This window comes from Exophiala bonariae, assembly GCF_035927105.1.
Source record: "Exophiala bonariae strain CCFEE 5792 chromosome Unknown scaffold_6, whole genome shotgun sequence".
NCBI classification, from domain to species: Eukaryota; Fungi; Ascomycota; class Eurotiomycetes; order Chaetothyriales; family Herpotrichiellaceae; genus Exophiala; species Exophiala bonariae.
Genome location: NW_027042481.1, coordinates 436,740 through 453,468, shown reverse-complemented (window position 1 = coordinate 453,468; position 16,729 = coordinate 436,740). Strand labels below are relative to the sequence as shown.

The following is a 16,729-nucleotide window of genomic DNA, read 5'->3' as shown; positions in this document are numbered from 1 at the left end:
CTCTGACACCTTTCGATAGTACATGACCATATCATGGTTTAGTGCCCACGAAGGACGAGTCGAAGACTTAGGACTATCAAGCGAAGTGGTGAGGCAGAATGCCAGGCAACTACGCTAGCTGGGATGGGACCTAAATACGACAGGTTACGAGGTACTTGGCAATCAGGGTTGTTTGGATTTAGGTGAGGAATAGCTCGAAGAAATAGATGTCACAGACCCTCAGGCAAGGACGTACGTCTGTACTACTATCATGGTTACAGTTTACGACAACAAATGGTACCTCGAGCAAATATCGACTCGCTCACCATATGTGATTCACAATACAAATAATCGTACTCGTACTCGTGTTCGTGTACGCTTTCGTACACAACAGGGAGTCTAGTACCAAGACTCTCGGCCTCCGCGGACGGGTATGAGTTTGAGTCACACCTAAGACACCCAGGACAAACCCAAATTTGAATGGTCAAGAATGAGATGTTACTATTACGAAGTAGCAATGCACTTGAATATTGCAACACCGAATCACTGTACCGAGTATTGCTCCTCCATTAAGTGGATTACATACGAGCTTCCTCGTGGCCATGATATCATTTCCTTCTAAATTGCATGTACTTCGGATATGATACGCCCTCCATCCCTCAAGGTTATCACGGCGCCGTGCCTACCGATATTCGTGTTTCTATGGGGTCACTGGAATCACTGTTTAGGCACCAGCAAAAGTACTGGCTGAGAGGCTGCTACTAACCTACTCCATGGCGCTCTTGGTACCTAAGTTGCTGGTCTAGAAAGTCCCTATTCCCTATCTGTCCTCGTACTTACCCACCTTGGCAGGACCAAGAAAACCTCGCACCTAGGGGTAGATTCCAGGCTAACAGCCTACGTTAAAGTGGTGCCCCCAGCCCATCAGGCATCAGTTAATCTGCAGTCATCTTAAACCTCGACTTTTCTCCACGTCCTATGTCCCCACCAACCGTGGTCCGTGATCTCGATTTTTGACGTATCCGTTTAGGCATTTCGCCTCGCTTCTATTTATTAGCTAACACTAATCAGGACGCCCTGGCATTTCAGAAGAGCCAGTTGTCACTCTTAATAAAACATCTTTTCCTCGCATTCACGTAGCTTCTTTGTTTAACGCTCGCAGTTGATGATGTCAACCTTCGGTCGAGCACAAGATTCTTACGACACTTGAGTATGAGTGTTCCTGGGGAGCAAGTGCCCTCTGCTGAGGCTAGGATTGCTGCCAACGACGTTGAGGAAACCGCCCTCACCATCAAAGACAAGAAAGAAGAACCAGAGAAGGCTCCTGTCAGCAACTTTTGGGTTCGTTATCTTCAATCCTCTGTGATTCATGCGTTACTCATCCATGATAGCGCATACTCTCCTTTCGCACAAGGCAAGATGGGCTCTTCCTCCTTGTCGGTCTCTGCAGCGCCCTCGGGGCAGGAGTGGTGAGTTTAATGAACAATCGATCGAAAGCGACTATTTCGCTCACGCCTCATAGACACTCCCTATTATGAATATTGTCTTCGGACAGCTTGTTGGCGATTTCAATGGATACTTTGTTCCTGGCAGCACAGTCACGGAAGGTCGGTTCAAGGCTGCTGTTAACAAGAACGCGTAAGTGCAAGTCTATCTACGAGAGCCGCGTCTTTCTAACCCAAACCGCCTAGCCTGTATATCGTTTACCTCTTCATCGGGAAGTTCGTACTTACTTACTTCTCTATAGTGAGATCCTAGATTTTACTCGTTCACCACGCAGTTACTGACAACCCCGTAGTTCTGCTTTCGCACTACTGGCCTTCGTGTGTCTGCGAATTTGCGGCTTGCTTACGTTCGAGCATTGTTTGCACAACCAGTCAAGAAAGTTGACCAGGTTTCGGCAGGAACTATTGCGAATACTGTCACATCATCGGCAAACACCATCCAACTAAGCATATCGGACAAACTACACTTGCTCTTTTCCTCGATAGCTCTGACAATCGCCGCCTATGTCATTGCTTTCAAATACTCCTGGGCTCTGACCTTGGTAACAAGCTCAGCCATAGTATTTGTGCTCGTGGTCTACAGCATAACGACTCCAATCGTCATCAAACTGGTTCAGAAACTCGAAGAAGCCGATGCGAAGGCTGCATCAGTAGCTGGGGAAGTGTTTGGCTCGATCCGCACAGCCTTTTCACTCGGTGCGGAAGAGCAATTGACGAAAAAGTACTATGATAGTGTTGAACACTCTAAAAACACAGGTATGAAAATATCTCGACAATTCGGCATTCAACTCGCCCCTATATTCTTTGCCATGTATTCTAGCTTTGCCCTTGCCTTCTGGTACGGTATAAAACTCTACCGCGGCGGACATATTCACGACGTATCCACTGTTATCATGTAGGTTAAATCACCCCATTCCTTCCTAAATGGTACTGACAATTTGCCCAGAGTTTTCTTCTCTGTTCTGATCGTGGTGGCTGTTTTGGGCACAATTGCTGCCCCGATTATGGCCATAACAAAGGCAATCAGCGTTTCTAGCACGTTCTTCTCCATGATTGATTCTGATGTGGTCTCGTATGATGGCTTGGACGAAGCCCAAGTATCTGCACACGAAGATATCGAATTCAAAAACGTGTTCTTCTCCTATCCTACCCGAGCAAATGTCCAAATACTCAAGAATTTCGACGCAGTTTTCTTGAAAGGAAAGACAAATGCATTGGTAGGACCTTCTGGCTCGGGCAAAAGTACGATCGTGGCATTGCTAGAGCGCTGGTACGAAGTAACTGAGGAACCCAAGATCCAAGACGAGACTACAGCAACGGACACAGCAACGGATACGGCGATAGCTACAGAATCTCGTGAGAAGGCTGAAGCAGCACAACCAGACAACATCATTCCCAATCAAGGCACAATCTCTGTTGGAGGTACGGATATTAGTGCCACTAAACTAAAGTGGTGGAGGTCACAGATCGGTCTTGTACAGCAAGAACCATTTCTCTTCAACGATACGATCTTCAGAAATGTCGCTTTTGGTTTATTAGGAACTAAATGGGAACATTCTGATGGGCGTGTAAAGCGTGAGAAGGTTGAAAAGGCGTGTGAAGAAGCTTTTGCAGATGAGTTTATTCTCCAACTTCCCGATGTAAGCACAGATGTTCGGCTCTTTCACATTCTTTACTGACATTCTACAGGGTTACAACACCATGGTGGGCGAGAGTGGGATCAAACTAAGTGGAGGTCAACGTCAGCGGCTAGCGATAGCTAGAAGCATTATTAGGGAGCCTTCAATCCTGATTCTCGACGAAGCGACCAGCTCGATCGATGTTCGGGGAGAAAGAATTGTCCAAAAGGCTCTCGAACGTGTTTCACTGAACCGAACCACAATTGTTATCGCCCATAGGCTCTCTACAATCCGTAAAGCTGACAAGATCATCGTCATGCGTGATGGCAAGAATATGGAAGAAGGGACCCATGATCAACTTTTGTCGATGCCCAATGGCATATATGCCGGTCTTGTGCAAGCACAACAGCTTGAGAATGAGTCTGCTCCTAAGGATAACGCGATGGATGGGGTTGACGACGCGGAAACCTTGGCGAGGAGAGATACAACACAGTCCTTGAAGCAAGAAAACTTGGAAGAAGCGTTTGCGTGGAAGAACAGGAGTTTCTTCGGTTCCTTTGGGCTTTTCCTCTACGAGCAACGTTGTCATTGGAGACTTTACGTCATGATCATGGTTTCAGCAATGGGCGCTGGGTGTGAGTTTCCACCGCCAACGCTATTTGCCAACAAACTGCTAACGAGCCGCAGCTGCATTCTCTCTGCAATCATGGATATTTGCAAAGCTCATCGAGGTATTTCAATTCACGGGCAGCAGACTGAAGGAAAGGAGTGAGTTTTGGTCACTGATATTCTTCGTCCTTGCAATCGGGATCTCAATATGCTACTTGTGTCTGGGATGGGTGTCAAACCATCTCGCAGTCGTAAGTCACTGTCGAAAACGGAACAAGAATTTGAGACTGACCGTTATCAGTTCGTGTCCGCGGCTTATCGACGAGAATACTTTACTAACATGCTCAACAACCCCGTATCGTTCTTCGACAAAGAATCCAATGCGTCAGGAGCACTTATGGCGCGGCTGTCTACAGACCCTAAACAACTGCATGAGCTTTTGGGATTGAATGGTGTATTCCCACTGATCTCGATGTTCAACATGATTGGTTGCATTGCGATTGCATTCTCCTTCGGGTGGAAGCTCACGCTCGTGACCTTTTTCTCCGCCTTGCCGGTCATTTTCATCGCAGCCTTCGTTCGCCTTGGATTCGAGATCAAATTCGAAGAATGGAATGCACAAGTGTTCGCGCATAGCTCTCAATTTGCCACAGAGGCTATAGGCGCGTTTCGAACAGTGACCTCCTTGACCATGGAAAACTCCATCATCAATAAATACTCGGACTTGTTGCAAGATCAAATTCGAAAGGCGACGAAAAAGGCTTCATATGCCTCTCTTGTTTTCGCACTGTCAGATAGCGTGGAGCTCTGTGCTATTGCCTTGACTTACTGGTAAGCCATAATTGATAGACATCCCTCATCTCAGCTCACAAGATCACAGGTATGGAGGCCAGTTACTCGCCACAAGAGAGTACAACGTGGTTCAGTATTTCGTTGTTTATATCGCAATTGTACAGGGTGCACAAGGTGCTGGACAGTTCTTCAGCTTCGCACCAAATATTGCACAGGCGACCGCCGCTGCCAATCGTATCTTGAGTTTACGGACAGAGGTCCAGACCAGGAAGAATCGAGAAGTAAGTGGCAAAGCTCTTGAGCTATCCGATATCAAGACTGGCGCCAGCATCGAATTCAAAGACGTGGCTTTCAAATATCCCACACGGGATAGTCCAATCTATCATAATCTTAACATTTCAGTCGATAGTGGTCAGTTTGTCGCCTTTGTGGGGCCATCCGGTTGTGGCAAAACCACGGTCATTTCGCTACTAGAACGATTCTACGCTCCCACGTCCGGGACAATCCGATTCAATGGCCAGGATATGAATGACATTGAAGTGGTTTCCTATCGTCAAGCGCTCTCACTGGTGTCACAAGAACCGAGACTGTTTGATGGCACAATCCGGGAAAATCTGCTTCTCGGCCTGGATAAAGTTGACATTACCGAGGAGCAAATCACAGACGCCTGCAAGGATGCTAGTATCCACGACTTCATCATCTCTCTGCCCGATGGCTACAACACGTCGCTTGGATCTGCTACCCAGACCGCACTGAGTGGTGGCCAGAAGCAGCGATTATGTCTGGCACGTGCATTGCTGCGGAATCCACAGCTTCTCCTGCTCGACGAGGCGACATCGAGTTTAGACTCGCAGTCTGAAAAGCTCGTGCAAGCGGCCATCGAACGCCTGGTCGGACAACGCAGTATGACGGTCATCGCCGTCGCTCATCGACTTGCGACGATCCAAAAGGCTGATGTGATTTTCGTCTTTGGGGAAAGCGAGGTGGGACGAGGCTCCAGAATATTGGAGCAAGGCACGCATAATGAACTTTTGCGGAGGAGAGGCGCATATTGGCAAATGTGCCAGGAACAGGCCCTCGACCGGTGATGTTGATTTGTTCCTCTTTGTATTATATTCAGCATTTCGGAGCTTGAGCGCTCTCTCCTCCTTCACTAAGACGACTTTACATAACTCTTCATCACAGACACCTGCGCTGTCTACTTTTCTGCTCTCACTAATTATAGAAAATTTATCCGATAGCCCTATGAATTGGGGAGGTGCAGGTTGCAGTCTTGATTTCTCATCCATTCGGCGAGCGACCCTTATGCCAGTCTATGATGCAAGCTATGCTATTACATCAGAAATCTAATGCTCAATCCGTATGAGGCCTCTCCGAGAAACGCCAAGCTCTACCGTCTATGAAACTGCCATTTAGTTGCTAAACAAATGCCACCAAATTCCCAATCGTATGATGCCTGAGTTATGTCATTTATCGCACTCAATTCTTCATAAGTATCATGGTTGCGTTAATCCGTCTCCAGACGGAAGTACTATTTGAGAAGAATACTCGTCCTCATGGCGACCGGCTAAGTCCGGCTGTTTTGGCTTCGGCGAAAGCGGACCTGGATATGCTGGCAGACATGAAACCGAATCTGAGCGAACATGCCTGGCGCCGCATTGAATCAGGGACAGCACACACGCGCCGTATTCCAATTGTTGACGCAGGTTTGTTGGGGCCAAGAGCGGCCGGGGAGATGGTCCGAGAAAACAGCCGAGTTATCTTTGGGGAGCGGGCGGGTCACCTGGGAACACCGACGTCCCAGATCTGGGCCCAAGAAGCGTCCGTGACGAGGTTGTTACTTGTGGTCCTCTCTGCGACAGACTTTGTGGAATTTGGGAACTGAAGGTGTACGAGGATCGCTTTGTGCGGCTTCAGCCAGGCTGTCCCTGCTGGGTAGTGTCGGTGAGGATATGGTTCGGGTCACATGACCGACACACTGGTTGGAGAGTGGTCGTTTACTTCGCCCCCAGTCCTGGGATTGTCGGCTTATTCCAACTTTGGTGGTGGATAAATCCGGTATTGTGAAACATCTAGAAGGTGTGGAATGTTTCGATGATGTTTCTTCGGGATTGCGTTGCTCAGGCAAGTGGGCTCCGCCTGACCGTCTGGGCTTGTTCGCTCTGAAGCATGTCAATCTCACTGTGCCCATCTTCATCGGAAGTATGCTGGTGGAGGCGTTCTCGTCGTCAATCTTTGGCCCTGGTTTGGTGGCTCCGGCATATCACGCTGGTCAACAGCAAGTTCTTCCCCATCAAACCCGTCCAATTCGCTCTCAACGATGCTCAGGATTGCTTCATCTTTTTGTTTCTCCACACTTACGTCCTGTGTAGCCACACTGACCGGGATGACACTGTGTACCTTGTATTTTGACGCACCTTGGAGGTTTTGAAAGGTCAGTGACAGTTCGAGCGCGTATGCCCGCGAAAAATGGTTCCAGCATAGCGATGGCTGCGAAATCGCAGAAGGAACGCATAGTTCGAGTTCGGAGGCTCCAATGTACGAGGCTCGTTTGTGGACGCCCTTTTTCATGTTGGGATCATCGTACAAGGGCAGTGGGCGGAAGAGAATATTCGATTTCTGCGCGGACGCCATTGATGTCCGGTGGATAACCTCTCCACGTAACAGTATACGATCTTTTCCTCGCACAGGGGCAATGGAGAAGCGATCTTTCACAAGCCACTTTGCCTCCACCGAGCATTTGAAGGACTGACGAGAGTCAAAGTGATCGTTTCCGCGGGGCAATTCTTGCCAATCAATTGCTACTGCAATTGGAATGCTGATCTGTCGTTTTGCAGTCCCTGGATCTCGCTTGGTGGTGATATTTGGTTCGTACATTGAGACCGACAATGTAGGACACTTCTGCAACTTGCACCGAGTGAGTAGGTCAGGAGATGCTTGAATTGTCAGTGGCTCTCCATGCGATAGCGAAAGCTGTAGATCAGGATAGATGGCAGAAATCCGGACAGGCTGGTTGAGAGATCCAACTTGTTCACCACGAGAGCGAAACTGCGCCTCAATCCAATACGAGACTTCGCACTCGCCCTGGATGACTTGTCGGTCGTTCATCGCTGTCGAATGGGTTACACTAGTGCTCCCTTCAACGATAGTGGTTAGGGGGAGCGTCTTGATCAAACCAGTAGCGGGTGAAGCATGGGTAGGAAGCTGAAAAAAGAAGTCCACATAGTGGCCCTTGGTAGAGTACTTCTGGCTTGAAATCATATGCGGTCGGAAATCTCCAGCGGCTTTGATGTCTGTTAGAGTGATGATATCCTCGAGGCAGGTCTTCTGTCCTATGCATGATGCGATTACGCCTGAGGTCCACCGATTAGATACTTGTGAAGACTATTGTTGAACAGAAATTACCTCGAAAGCATAGCTGGACAGTATCAAAGCCATGTCGTCTGACCGAGTCGTCCAGAACGCTCAATCGTCCACTAACTCGATGTCGACCACTCGAGGTGGTAACCTCGCCAGTGGGTGCGGAAATTTGCAATTTAGCATATATCATGGTCGCGGCTTCACGACGAGGAGACAACTAGTTTGCGCAAAGGAGTGTTCAGTGGAAAAGACCACCTGTTTTAGCCGGTAGAACTATTTGGACATTATGGTTTGTTTTGTTGGAAATGGGGGTGCCAACGCCCAGCCCTGTTCGGATGCAGATGTCGTGAATTACCCTTGTTTGAATCGGTCAACTAATAAGATCAACGATAGGAGGGTCTTATCGAGGCTAATCTAGACGCGCCCACTAGCCGATAAAGCCATTGGGGTGGGTCTCTTTTGTTTAGGATATTGCGTTGGATTCCCGACCTTTTGGGGGTGTGCGGGCGATGCAATACGAGCGGATCGGAGTATTCCGCTCCAGAAAATGAAAGACCATCCGTGTCAAAAGGTGCGCAGCTGACACCTAACGAGTCACCATTTCCAATTATCGGTTGCCTCCTTTGACAGTCTTCTGAGAGTGGGAGAGGTAATCAGGACCTAGTAATCAGCAGGACCTTTGTGGATGACCACACGAGTAATGGCGACCACGCATAGAGGCAGTTTCGAGGATAAACCGAGGACAAACCAAGTGGCGCTCTCACGGGAGGCAAGAGAGGATTCAGAGTCATCTGCCTCGTCAACGATTACAATTGGGTGTGCTCTGCCCGCTCTGGACTATGTCTGAGGGAACAATCAGGTATCCTATGCCACATTATCCGTGCGGAGTCTATCAAACCTGGTCCATGGATGAGGACGAGGTCAAGGCAGTTGAGACCATGAAGACACTTTACGGTTAATTTTCTAGTGCCCGTACAAATTAAAGGCTAAGTATCCAGCTAGTCAGGCTCTTTGGGTCTCTCGGCCCTCGGTTCGGTTCCTTGAACACATCCAGGCCCCAAGCATGGGGGCTCCATCTCTTGACGAGGTGCTCCAAATTATTTCCCCAAGTTGACCTCGCCCCACGAAAGGTCGTCGGTCTGAGGCGAGCCTGGAAGTGTTGATGAGAGCGAATGAGAACGATTAGCGAACCCTGAAACAGGCCCAAAGAGTTCGACGCAATCACGAGTACGAAGAACTTCAATTTGGGATACGGCAGTTAAATGCCTCGTTACTGTACCAGGTACTATCAAATGTCAAACCCAGGATCCAAAAGTGTAGATGGATTCCCAGCTACCCCGTTCTCGTGCGACTCAGAGAACACGACTCACAAGCCAGGGTAGGAGATCTGGTACGGATGATGGCCCTTTAGCCTGTCACACCCTCGTATTCTCCAGATTCCTGAATGCCTGGCCCACAACGCTGATTCCCCGGGAAGACAGGCGAGCCCAGACACGATACAACCCACTAACTAACTCCAGCCTTGCCCCTCGCCGCATTGAGTGAGGCTAGTTGGTGCTTCGGAGATTTAGTGATATTCCACAACCGTCCTCGAAAACGAAGCATATGTGCAGCTTCCCTATAACACCAATACCGACATCATGTAGGCACTAGCAGATCATCAGAGTCATAGCAGCATTGATAATGCACCTCAGCTCTCGAATCGACGAAGATGTCAAGTAATCATGGTTCAGTAATTTTGCAGAAAACGTTATTGACAGATCTGTAATCATTGATTACTTACATTAGCAACGGAGAACCACCGACAATTAATATCTCAACAGGCTCCTTGCTAAGCACTTGACCATTCTCCTCAGAATCAAGCCTTGGAGCTCGAATGCTTCTGCCCCTCAGCAGTGCTGTGTCGCGCTAAAACTACTTAGGTATGCACAACAAAGAGTCTGAGAGCCTCAGTCCAATATTTGTGATTCCAACTGATCGCTCTAACAATGCGCTGCGCAAGTTGAGTGAGTTTCACTCTTCTACCAACCTCGCTCGCTCGTTAAGTCATATTTTTCGCAGAAATTGTAGACGTGTCACCCCAATATCTTCCCCCGCATAACCTGCCTAAAGTTGACCGCCAAGAATGGAATGGGAATTAGCATCAGCCTACTGTAGCTTAGTGGTCCATCATGTCAGCTTGCCGGACTTGATCTGTCAGACTCCATCATCCTATCCATCCACAGACACCTTTCATTCACTTGACGCCATCTCGCACGCTTCAAGGAGCTCGCGCCAGATGATGCTCTTGACCGTGCTGGAACTACAGAGCCACGTGGTTAGCGCGAACCATGGCCGAGGCAAAGATGCTTCAATCATTATCACAGCCACGGAGGGCGTGTGAAGAATGTAATCGGAAGAAAACAAAGTGTGATATGAAACATCCTGTTTGTGGCCTCTGCTTACGCACCGGGAATGCTTGTCTTTTCCCTGCGAAAAGGAAGAAGCCTGTTCCTCGAAAACCTCAACCAAAAGTACAACCGCGACAAGTAAGCGATAGCCTCGCCAAATTAGTGCAGGTTCTTGAAGCAGCATGCCGCCAAGATGGTGAAGAGGAATCATCGCGCACCCGCCCGCAAATATCACAATCTTTGCTCCGGGATAGTCTCAAAGGCTTCCTTGCAGAAATTGACTCTTCACAAAATTCGAGGACGCAAAATGCTACTTGGCGGCAACTACACCCACCATCCGCAACAGATGAGGAATTGGTCGACGAGGATGCCATAAATCCCGACGAGATTGCCTCCGACGACAGAGACCATGAGGACGCTTCGATAACGGAACAAGACACAGGATCGTGTGGTTCACCCACTGTAGAAGAGTGGACCGGTGAGATCAGCTGCTCTTTGGCCATAGATTTAGCCAATCAATTCTTTGACAAGATTCAAGTGTGGCTACCTTTGCTACATAGACCACGCTTCCAATCACACTTTGAGTCGAAATTTCTGAAAGAGGGCGATGTCATGGGAGGACTGTCTGCTGACGATGCGCTGTTGTTTTACAGCATGTTTGCACTGTCAGCAAGATTCTCTAATCACCCTGCATTCAAAAACATATCCCCTTTGAGGAGGGGACACTGGTATGCAGAACGTGCAAGACAAATATACACTCAGGCTCGACCAACGCAAACGCCTTCACTGACATATCTTCAAGGTTGCATCTTACTCGCAAACTACTTCTACACATCAGGTCCAACACCTCAAGGATGGATTCTGATTGGAGTGTGCGTTCGCTTGGCCTACGCCCTGGGTTTGTCGGAAATTGATGATGAAGATTGGACACCTGTTCATCATCTTGAATCCACCGACAAAGAGGAATTAAGACGCGCTTGGTGGTTGGTTTGGGAGTTGGACACGTTTGCTTCTTGTGTCTCTCGAAAACCATACGCAATTGATCGCAAGCGAATGGCAGTCATGTTGCCAATTTCGGATGAAGCTTGGTTTGCAGGAACGCCGATTGTCTCAGCTGAATTGCTCAACCTCCCTGGCCACTCTTGGCGATCTCTTTCTGGGAGCAGTAACCAGGACGAGAGAGCTTGGTTTCTCGTGGCGAACCACTTCATGGCCACGATACACGACCGGATGCAGCAACGACAAGACATATCGACAGATGAGAAATTGACACTGCAAAACGAAATTGTTTGCTTCAAGCTGGCACTACCAGCGTCGCTCCGACTTGAAATCGAAAATTTGACCTTCACACCAGAAACCTTCGCTAGATGCAATTGGGTCATTGGTATTCATTTGATGCTCATGTCCACCCTCTTCATGGTCTCTGGAATTACCTCGGTCGATCCTGATGATCGCAGCGTCTCAAGCACTGGTAATAATACTCTGACATTCCTACGGCATCGAGCAATTGAGCTGTCAAGGATAATCGGATACTGGGACGCTAAGTACATAGCACTTGCTCACCCGTTCTTGACCTGTATGACATTGCCACCACGAGCTATTGATGGCGAGGTCATGAAATCACAACCTCTTGTGGTCACGGCGCATGAGTTGGCGAAGCTTGTCCTAGGGCACTTCAGTGAAAAATGGAAATTAGGATGTGTGGTTTCTGGTAACGTGGTAGCCTCCACCATTCATTTCGTTTTTTGCTAACGCCACTCAGAAATTGCGAAAATGGTGGAACGCCCTGGTCTCCTCAACGCCGAAGAAAAACAGCTCGCGAAACGATATGCTGTTTTCTTTCGCATGCCACGGCTCAGTGTCAATAGCCCTACCGGATCTCAAGGTCAGACCCACACATCAGAGGTCGGTGGGATGAGCATTGGTGACCCTACTCAATACCTCGGGGAGATGATGAACCACCAACAACCAACCCAGCCTCACGATGAATATGCACAGTCCCTCAGCATGTCAGACCAAGGAGGCTTAACCAACTTCGCGGTCTACGGACAACAGCAATTTTCAAATCTTCCACCAGATATGTACGACGGGCAGAATGATCTTGATTTTGGGTTTTCTGAGTTTTTCGGTGGTTATCAAGACCAGGACTTCACGCAGCCGCCACTAAGCTAGGCAACTGATGAGTCCCCAAAGCTGATACGGAATGTAACCTTACTTCGGAAAGCACGAGAACACTACTACATTATCTGGTCTCGAAAGGCGACAGTATTCACATGACATTCATCATCACCTAGGTTGAATCACGTGACCGGTATCCCGGCCAGACCGACTTACGCCGTGTCTTCCTTCAACTCCATAGTCGGTGATCTACAGTGCCATAAATGCAGCGAGACACGGGGAATGAATTGCGGGACGAAGAAAGTGGGACATGCTTAAATTGATTTGAGAATTGATAAAAGCGTCTTGGATCCCGGCGGACGTATGTGCATCATCGTCTCGCTCACGAGTACTTCCCATTGCATTTACCACAGATTGGCGCTCAAGAATATTGGAAATGGCAATTGAGAAAGTTCGTGTGATTCGGCTGGCCCACGTCACATACCAACATCCAGATCTGGAGAAAGCGTTATCATTTCTACTTGACTTTGGTTTTGTGGAACAGTATCGATCAGCAAACAGAGTCTACTTACGGGGATATGGACAGCAGCCTTTCATCTACGTTGCTGAGCAATCGCCTGATAGCAAGAGGCATTTCGTAGGTGGTGCTTGGGTTGTTGACAGGCTCCAAGATCTGGAGACTGCTGCGAGCAAGCCTGGCGCCAGTTCCATCCAAGATAGTGACGCTCCAGGAGGTGGCAAGATTGTAACATTGACCGATCCCAACGGATTCAAGCTTGAATTTGTACATGGTCAGGAGCTGAGGGAGGGCAATGGTTCTGAACTACACCTGGAGCAAAAACCTGCTCAACTCCCGTCGAACACGGTAGTGCAAAAGCCACGCAAGGGCACGTTTCGAAGGTTCAAGCAGGGAGCAAGTCCAGTACACAAGTTGGGCCATTACGGCTTTGTTGTTCCTGGCAGCAAATACGAAAGCACGCTTTCATGGTACTTGGACCTCATCAATCTGAAGCCCTCGGATGCAGTTTTCAATCCACAGACAGGCAAAGACGAGACAGTTTTCAACCATATTGACCTTGGCCAGGAGTACACTGATCATCATGTAAGTTGAGACCGTTAGTGATACATTTTTCTATGCTAACATAGAAGGCAGAGCTTATTCTTCGCAGTCGGACCTGAAGAAGCCCCCGTCCATGTCCATCATTCCAGCTACGAGGTGAACGACTTTGACACTCAAACCCTAGGCCACGACTTCCTTCGTTTCAAAGGCTGGACCAACTGCTGGGGCATCGGTAGACATGTGCTCGGTAGCCAGATTTTCGATTACTGGTAGGGCCTCCTCAATCCGTGGCTCATACAGCCGGTGACTAATCGTGATTTTACAGGTTTGATGGCTCGGGAAACATTGTTGAACACTATTCGGATGGGGACCTTGTCAACGAAGACACGCCGTTCACCAGGGAGGCTGCCGCCGCCGATACTCTGCATATATGGGGACCGAATATCCCCTTAGGCTTCTTGACCGGTCGAATTGAAGATGCTGGAAAAGAGGCTCCTCAACCCCCCGATGTCATAAACGCAATACCTGCCCAGCTGCCGCAGGTAGCTGTATAGCCGAACACATGAGCAGTTGGAAATGTATTTCTTGTCTAAGGTGCAATAAAGGGGAAACTTGTGCCCAGATATACGGCTTTAAGAGGTCATCCTGATGAAATTGCATCGTAGTCCATCGGCATATGCAGCTACCTATTGAAGGAAGCAATGTCGCTGTAGCTAGTTAGGGGTTTCATGAATACGTTATTGTGGGCATGGAAGCGCCGATGGGGGGACAAGGTGAATTACGGCTAGGGCCGCTTCGGCTGAGCTCCTAGGTCGTTAGCGAGGATGATTCGACCCTAATGACCCTTCTAGCCTAAAACATCCCCGGAGTTTTCCAAATAGCAACTGTGCCGAGCAGCGAAAAGCCGTTCATCGCGTCGCGTTGCGGACCAATGAACATTCCTAGGGCACAGTCTACGGATCATGTTTAATACATGGCTATTGGCCACGTATTCTACTGAGTGCACATGAGGCATTCGTTCGCTCTACTGTTCACGGAAGCTTGTCGTAAAAGGTCCCATCAAGGCCGTGGAAGCCAAGGGTGAACAAAGACAATCGACTTCCCCGATATCATATAATGCAGAAATATGTGAGAACATGTCAAAATGTTCTTTCTTCTGCTGCTACTCGAAGAGCAAACTGGGGACGACGATTAATGTCTTCCGCTTCTTTACTTAGCCACACAAACTCGTGGACGCAGCTTACTAGTCTGCGACGCCTTGGTCTCAATGGCGCTATCAAAGCAGACAACGTCTTCCCAAGAAGATGTTTCGGTACTTCTCCAGACCGTCAAGAGGGTTTTCAAGTTAGAGACACTCCTCAAGGGTCTGGGCGTGAGACTCTGGTATCCGGAACCTCGCACTCATCACTTCTGCCAGGCCCAACAGTGCTAGTAGTCGATGATAAGACTAGTTTGAAGAATATGCTGGATAGAATGCTTGATTTACCAGCAAAGCCACCTTCGCTCTACATCGATGCAGAAGGCGAAAATCTGGGACGAAAAGGCACATTGGCTCTCCTTCAAATCATGGTCCGTCCACAGTGGTGTACCTATATTGTCGACATTCACGTACTCAAAAGTGCCGCCTTCACTACCTGTGCCAGCGACGGTACCACCACTCTCAAGAGTATTCTTGAAAGTGAACGGATACCTAAAGTCATCTTCGATGCTCGCAACGACTCTGCTAACTTGTTCAGCGAGTATGGGATATTACTTGGTCGTGTTCACGACCTGCAATTGATGGAGTATTTTTCGAGACCGGTCGTACCTGGGTTCACAGTCCTGGGACTAGCGAAATGCATCGAACAGCATCTACATCTGTCCCCGGACATGGTACAAAAGTGGATGTTACGGAAAGAAAGCGGGAAAAAGCTGTACCATCCGAAGTTCGGAGGTTCAAGCAAGGTGTTTTTTCACAGACCACTACCTAGCAATGTATTGGCGTATGCTGCAGGAGATGTTGAATACCTGGGTATGTTATACCAGAAGTACCGTCGCAACATGCCTCGCCAGCGTTGGAAGTGGATGCTCGAAAAGTCGCACAACAGAGTCAGGACAGTACATCTGCCTACATTTGCCTTGGAGCATGACAGGAGATGGGCTGCTCCGAAATGGACAGGAAAATGGGACCAGGATGATAAGGCGCCTATTAAGGGAACGCCTCATGACATTGTTAGCCCAGCGACAGTTTTCCCCTCCACAAATCGCATCGTACAAGACTAGCGCTCGTCTTCAACAACAACCAACATTCATGATACCGTTGAGTCTGATGACAACAGCTACACTTGGCACAGGCGAACAACCTGTGTCCGCCGGAGGATCAGAAAGTCCTGAGTGGTAGGATTTTAGTCTTCCATGTGATGTTCGTGCCACCAATATCGCAAGCGATCTCAAGCGACATTCCGGGCATTCGTATGCCATTCCACTTTACTCAGAGTCCACATGTTGTTTCCAGGCGTGCTAGGATCCTTTTTATTCTCATGCCGTCAGCAAGACCGTTCCCACAACCTGATGATTCTGGATCAGGCCTCCAAGATATCTCGGAGACATTTTTCTCAGTAAGCCGTAAATGTCTCCGAGGCTATGAGATAAAAAGAAGCCGATTGACAGAGAGTTCTCCCTGGGATTGGAGGTCGTCGAACAGAACTTGAAATTCTTATATCAGCATACTTATGTTATAATCATATCCGGGCCGGACGAAAATGGCCCAGAAGGTTCACGTGTTCTGTGTCCCGTTCCCGGGTGCGGGCCATGCAGTCAATATGTTCAACGCGGCTTTAACGATTGCGAATCATGAAATCATCACGCACGTTCTTGTCATGAGTATGAAAGAAGCGGAGAGGTGGATGAAAGCCACCGGCCAGGATGATAATCCTAACACGCAACTGGAACTTCTTGCAAACGGCAAGTGGGAAGACTGGCACCCAGAAGAGCCGAGAGAACTGGTAATGCAAGTTCGCTCCCCCGAATTCGATCAGGCAGTACGTGCCACGATTGAAGACGTCAAGCGTCGGTTCCCTGCTGACAGAGCGACCGCTCTTGTGTGCAATGCTCTCATGGGGACGATGCCGGAGTTGGCCAAGGCATATCGATTACAGCTTTACATCTTACAGCCCACTGCCAGTGAGTCAATTTCCTTATCAGATGCCATGTACTACGTACTCCACAAGACACCTTGATGAGGCGTGTCAACGTGTCAAAAGCTAGTCTAGCGGACTTTAAGCGTTCCTTCGAATGTTCTTGGATCCCGGTAGCCAC

At 48.7% G+C, this 16,729-nt stretch overlaps 5 protein-coding genes across 5 annotated transcripts; 4 read left to right on the top strand and 1 right to left on the bottom strand.

Annotated features, from left to right (window-relative positions):
• Positions 1-1,191: 1,191 nt before the first annotated feature.
• LTR84_011621 (uncharacterized protein) lies at positions 1,192-5,592 on the top strand (the record flags this gene model as incomplete). Its single annotated transcript, XM_064855150.1, has 10 exons — positions 1,192-1,320; positions 1,371-1,448; positions 1,502-1,617; positions 1,671-1,725; positions 1,778-2,379; positions 2,431-3,124; positions 3,174-3,738; positions 3,791-3,834; positions 4,014-4,543; positions 4,593-5,592. The coding sequence occupies 10 exons, from the start codon at positions 1,192-1,194 to the stop codon at positions 5,590-5,592; spliced, it is 3,813 nt and encodes a 1,270-aa protein (XP_064708739.1).
• A 1,105-nt stretch (positions 5,593-6,697) lies between these two features.
• On the bottom strand, positions 6,698-8,054 carry LTR84_011620 (uncharacterized protein; the record flags this gene model as incomplete). Its single annotated transcript, XM_064855149.1, has 2 exons — positions 6,698-7,857; positions 7,910-8,054. The coding sequence occupies 2 exons, from the start codon at positions 8,052-8,054 to the stop codon at positions 6,698-6,700; spliced, it is 1,305 nt and encodes a 434-aa protein (XP_064708738.1).
• A 2,140-nt stretch (positions 8,055-10,194) lies between these two features.
• Positions 10,195-12,426, top strand: LTR84_011619 (uncharacterized protein; the record flags this gene model as incomplete). The annotated part of the gene is made up of 2 exons (XM_064855148.1): positions 10,195-11,965; positions 12,017-12,426. 2 exons carry the CDS (start codon positions 10,195-10,197, stop codon positions 12,424-12,426), a joined length of 2,181 nt encoding a protein of 726 aa, XP_064708737.1.
• Positions 12,427-12,808: 382 nt separating this feature from the next.
• LTR84_011618 (uncharacterized protein) lies at positions 12,809-15,694 on the top strand (the record flags this gene model as incomplete). The annotated part of the gene is made up of 4 exons (XM_064855147.1): positions 12,809-13,474; positions 13,526-13,701; positions 13,758-13,974; positions 14,672-15,694. 4 exons carry the CDS (start codon positions 12,809-12,811, stop codon positions 15,692-15,694), a joined length of 2,082 nt encoding a protein of 693 aa, XP_064708736.1.
• A 479-nt stretch (positions 15,695-16,173) lies between these two features.
• On the top strand, positions 16,174-16,650 carry LTR84_011617 (uncharacterized protein; the record flags this gene model as incomplete). Its single annotated transcript, XM_064855146.1, has 1 exon — positions 16,174-16,650. The coding sequence occupies one exon, from the start codon at positions 16,174-16,176 to the stop codon at positions 16,648-16,650; it is 477 nt and encodes a 158-aa protein (XP_064708735.1).
• Positions 16,651-16,729: the final 79 nt, after the last annotated feature.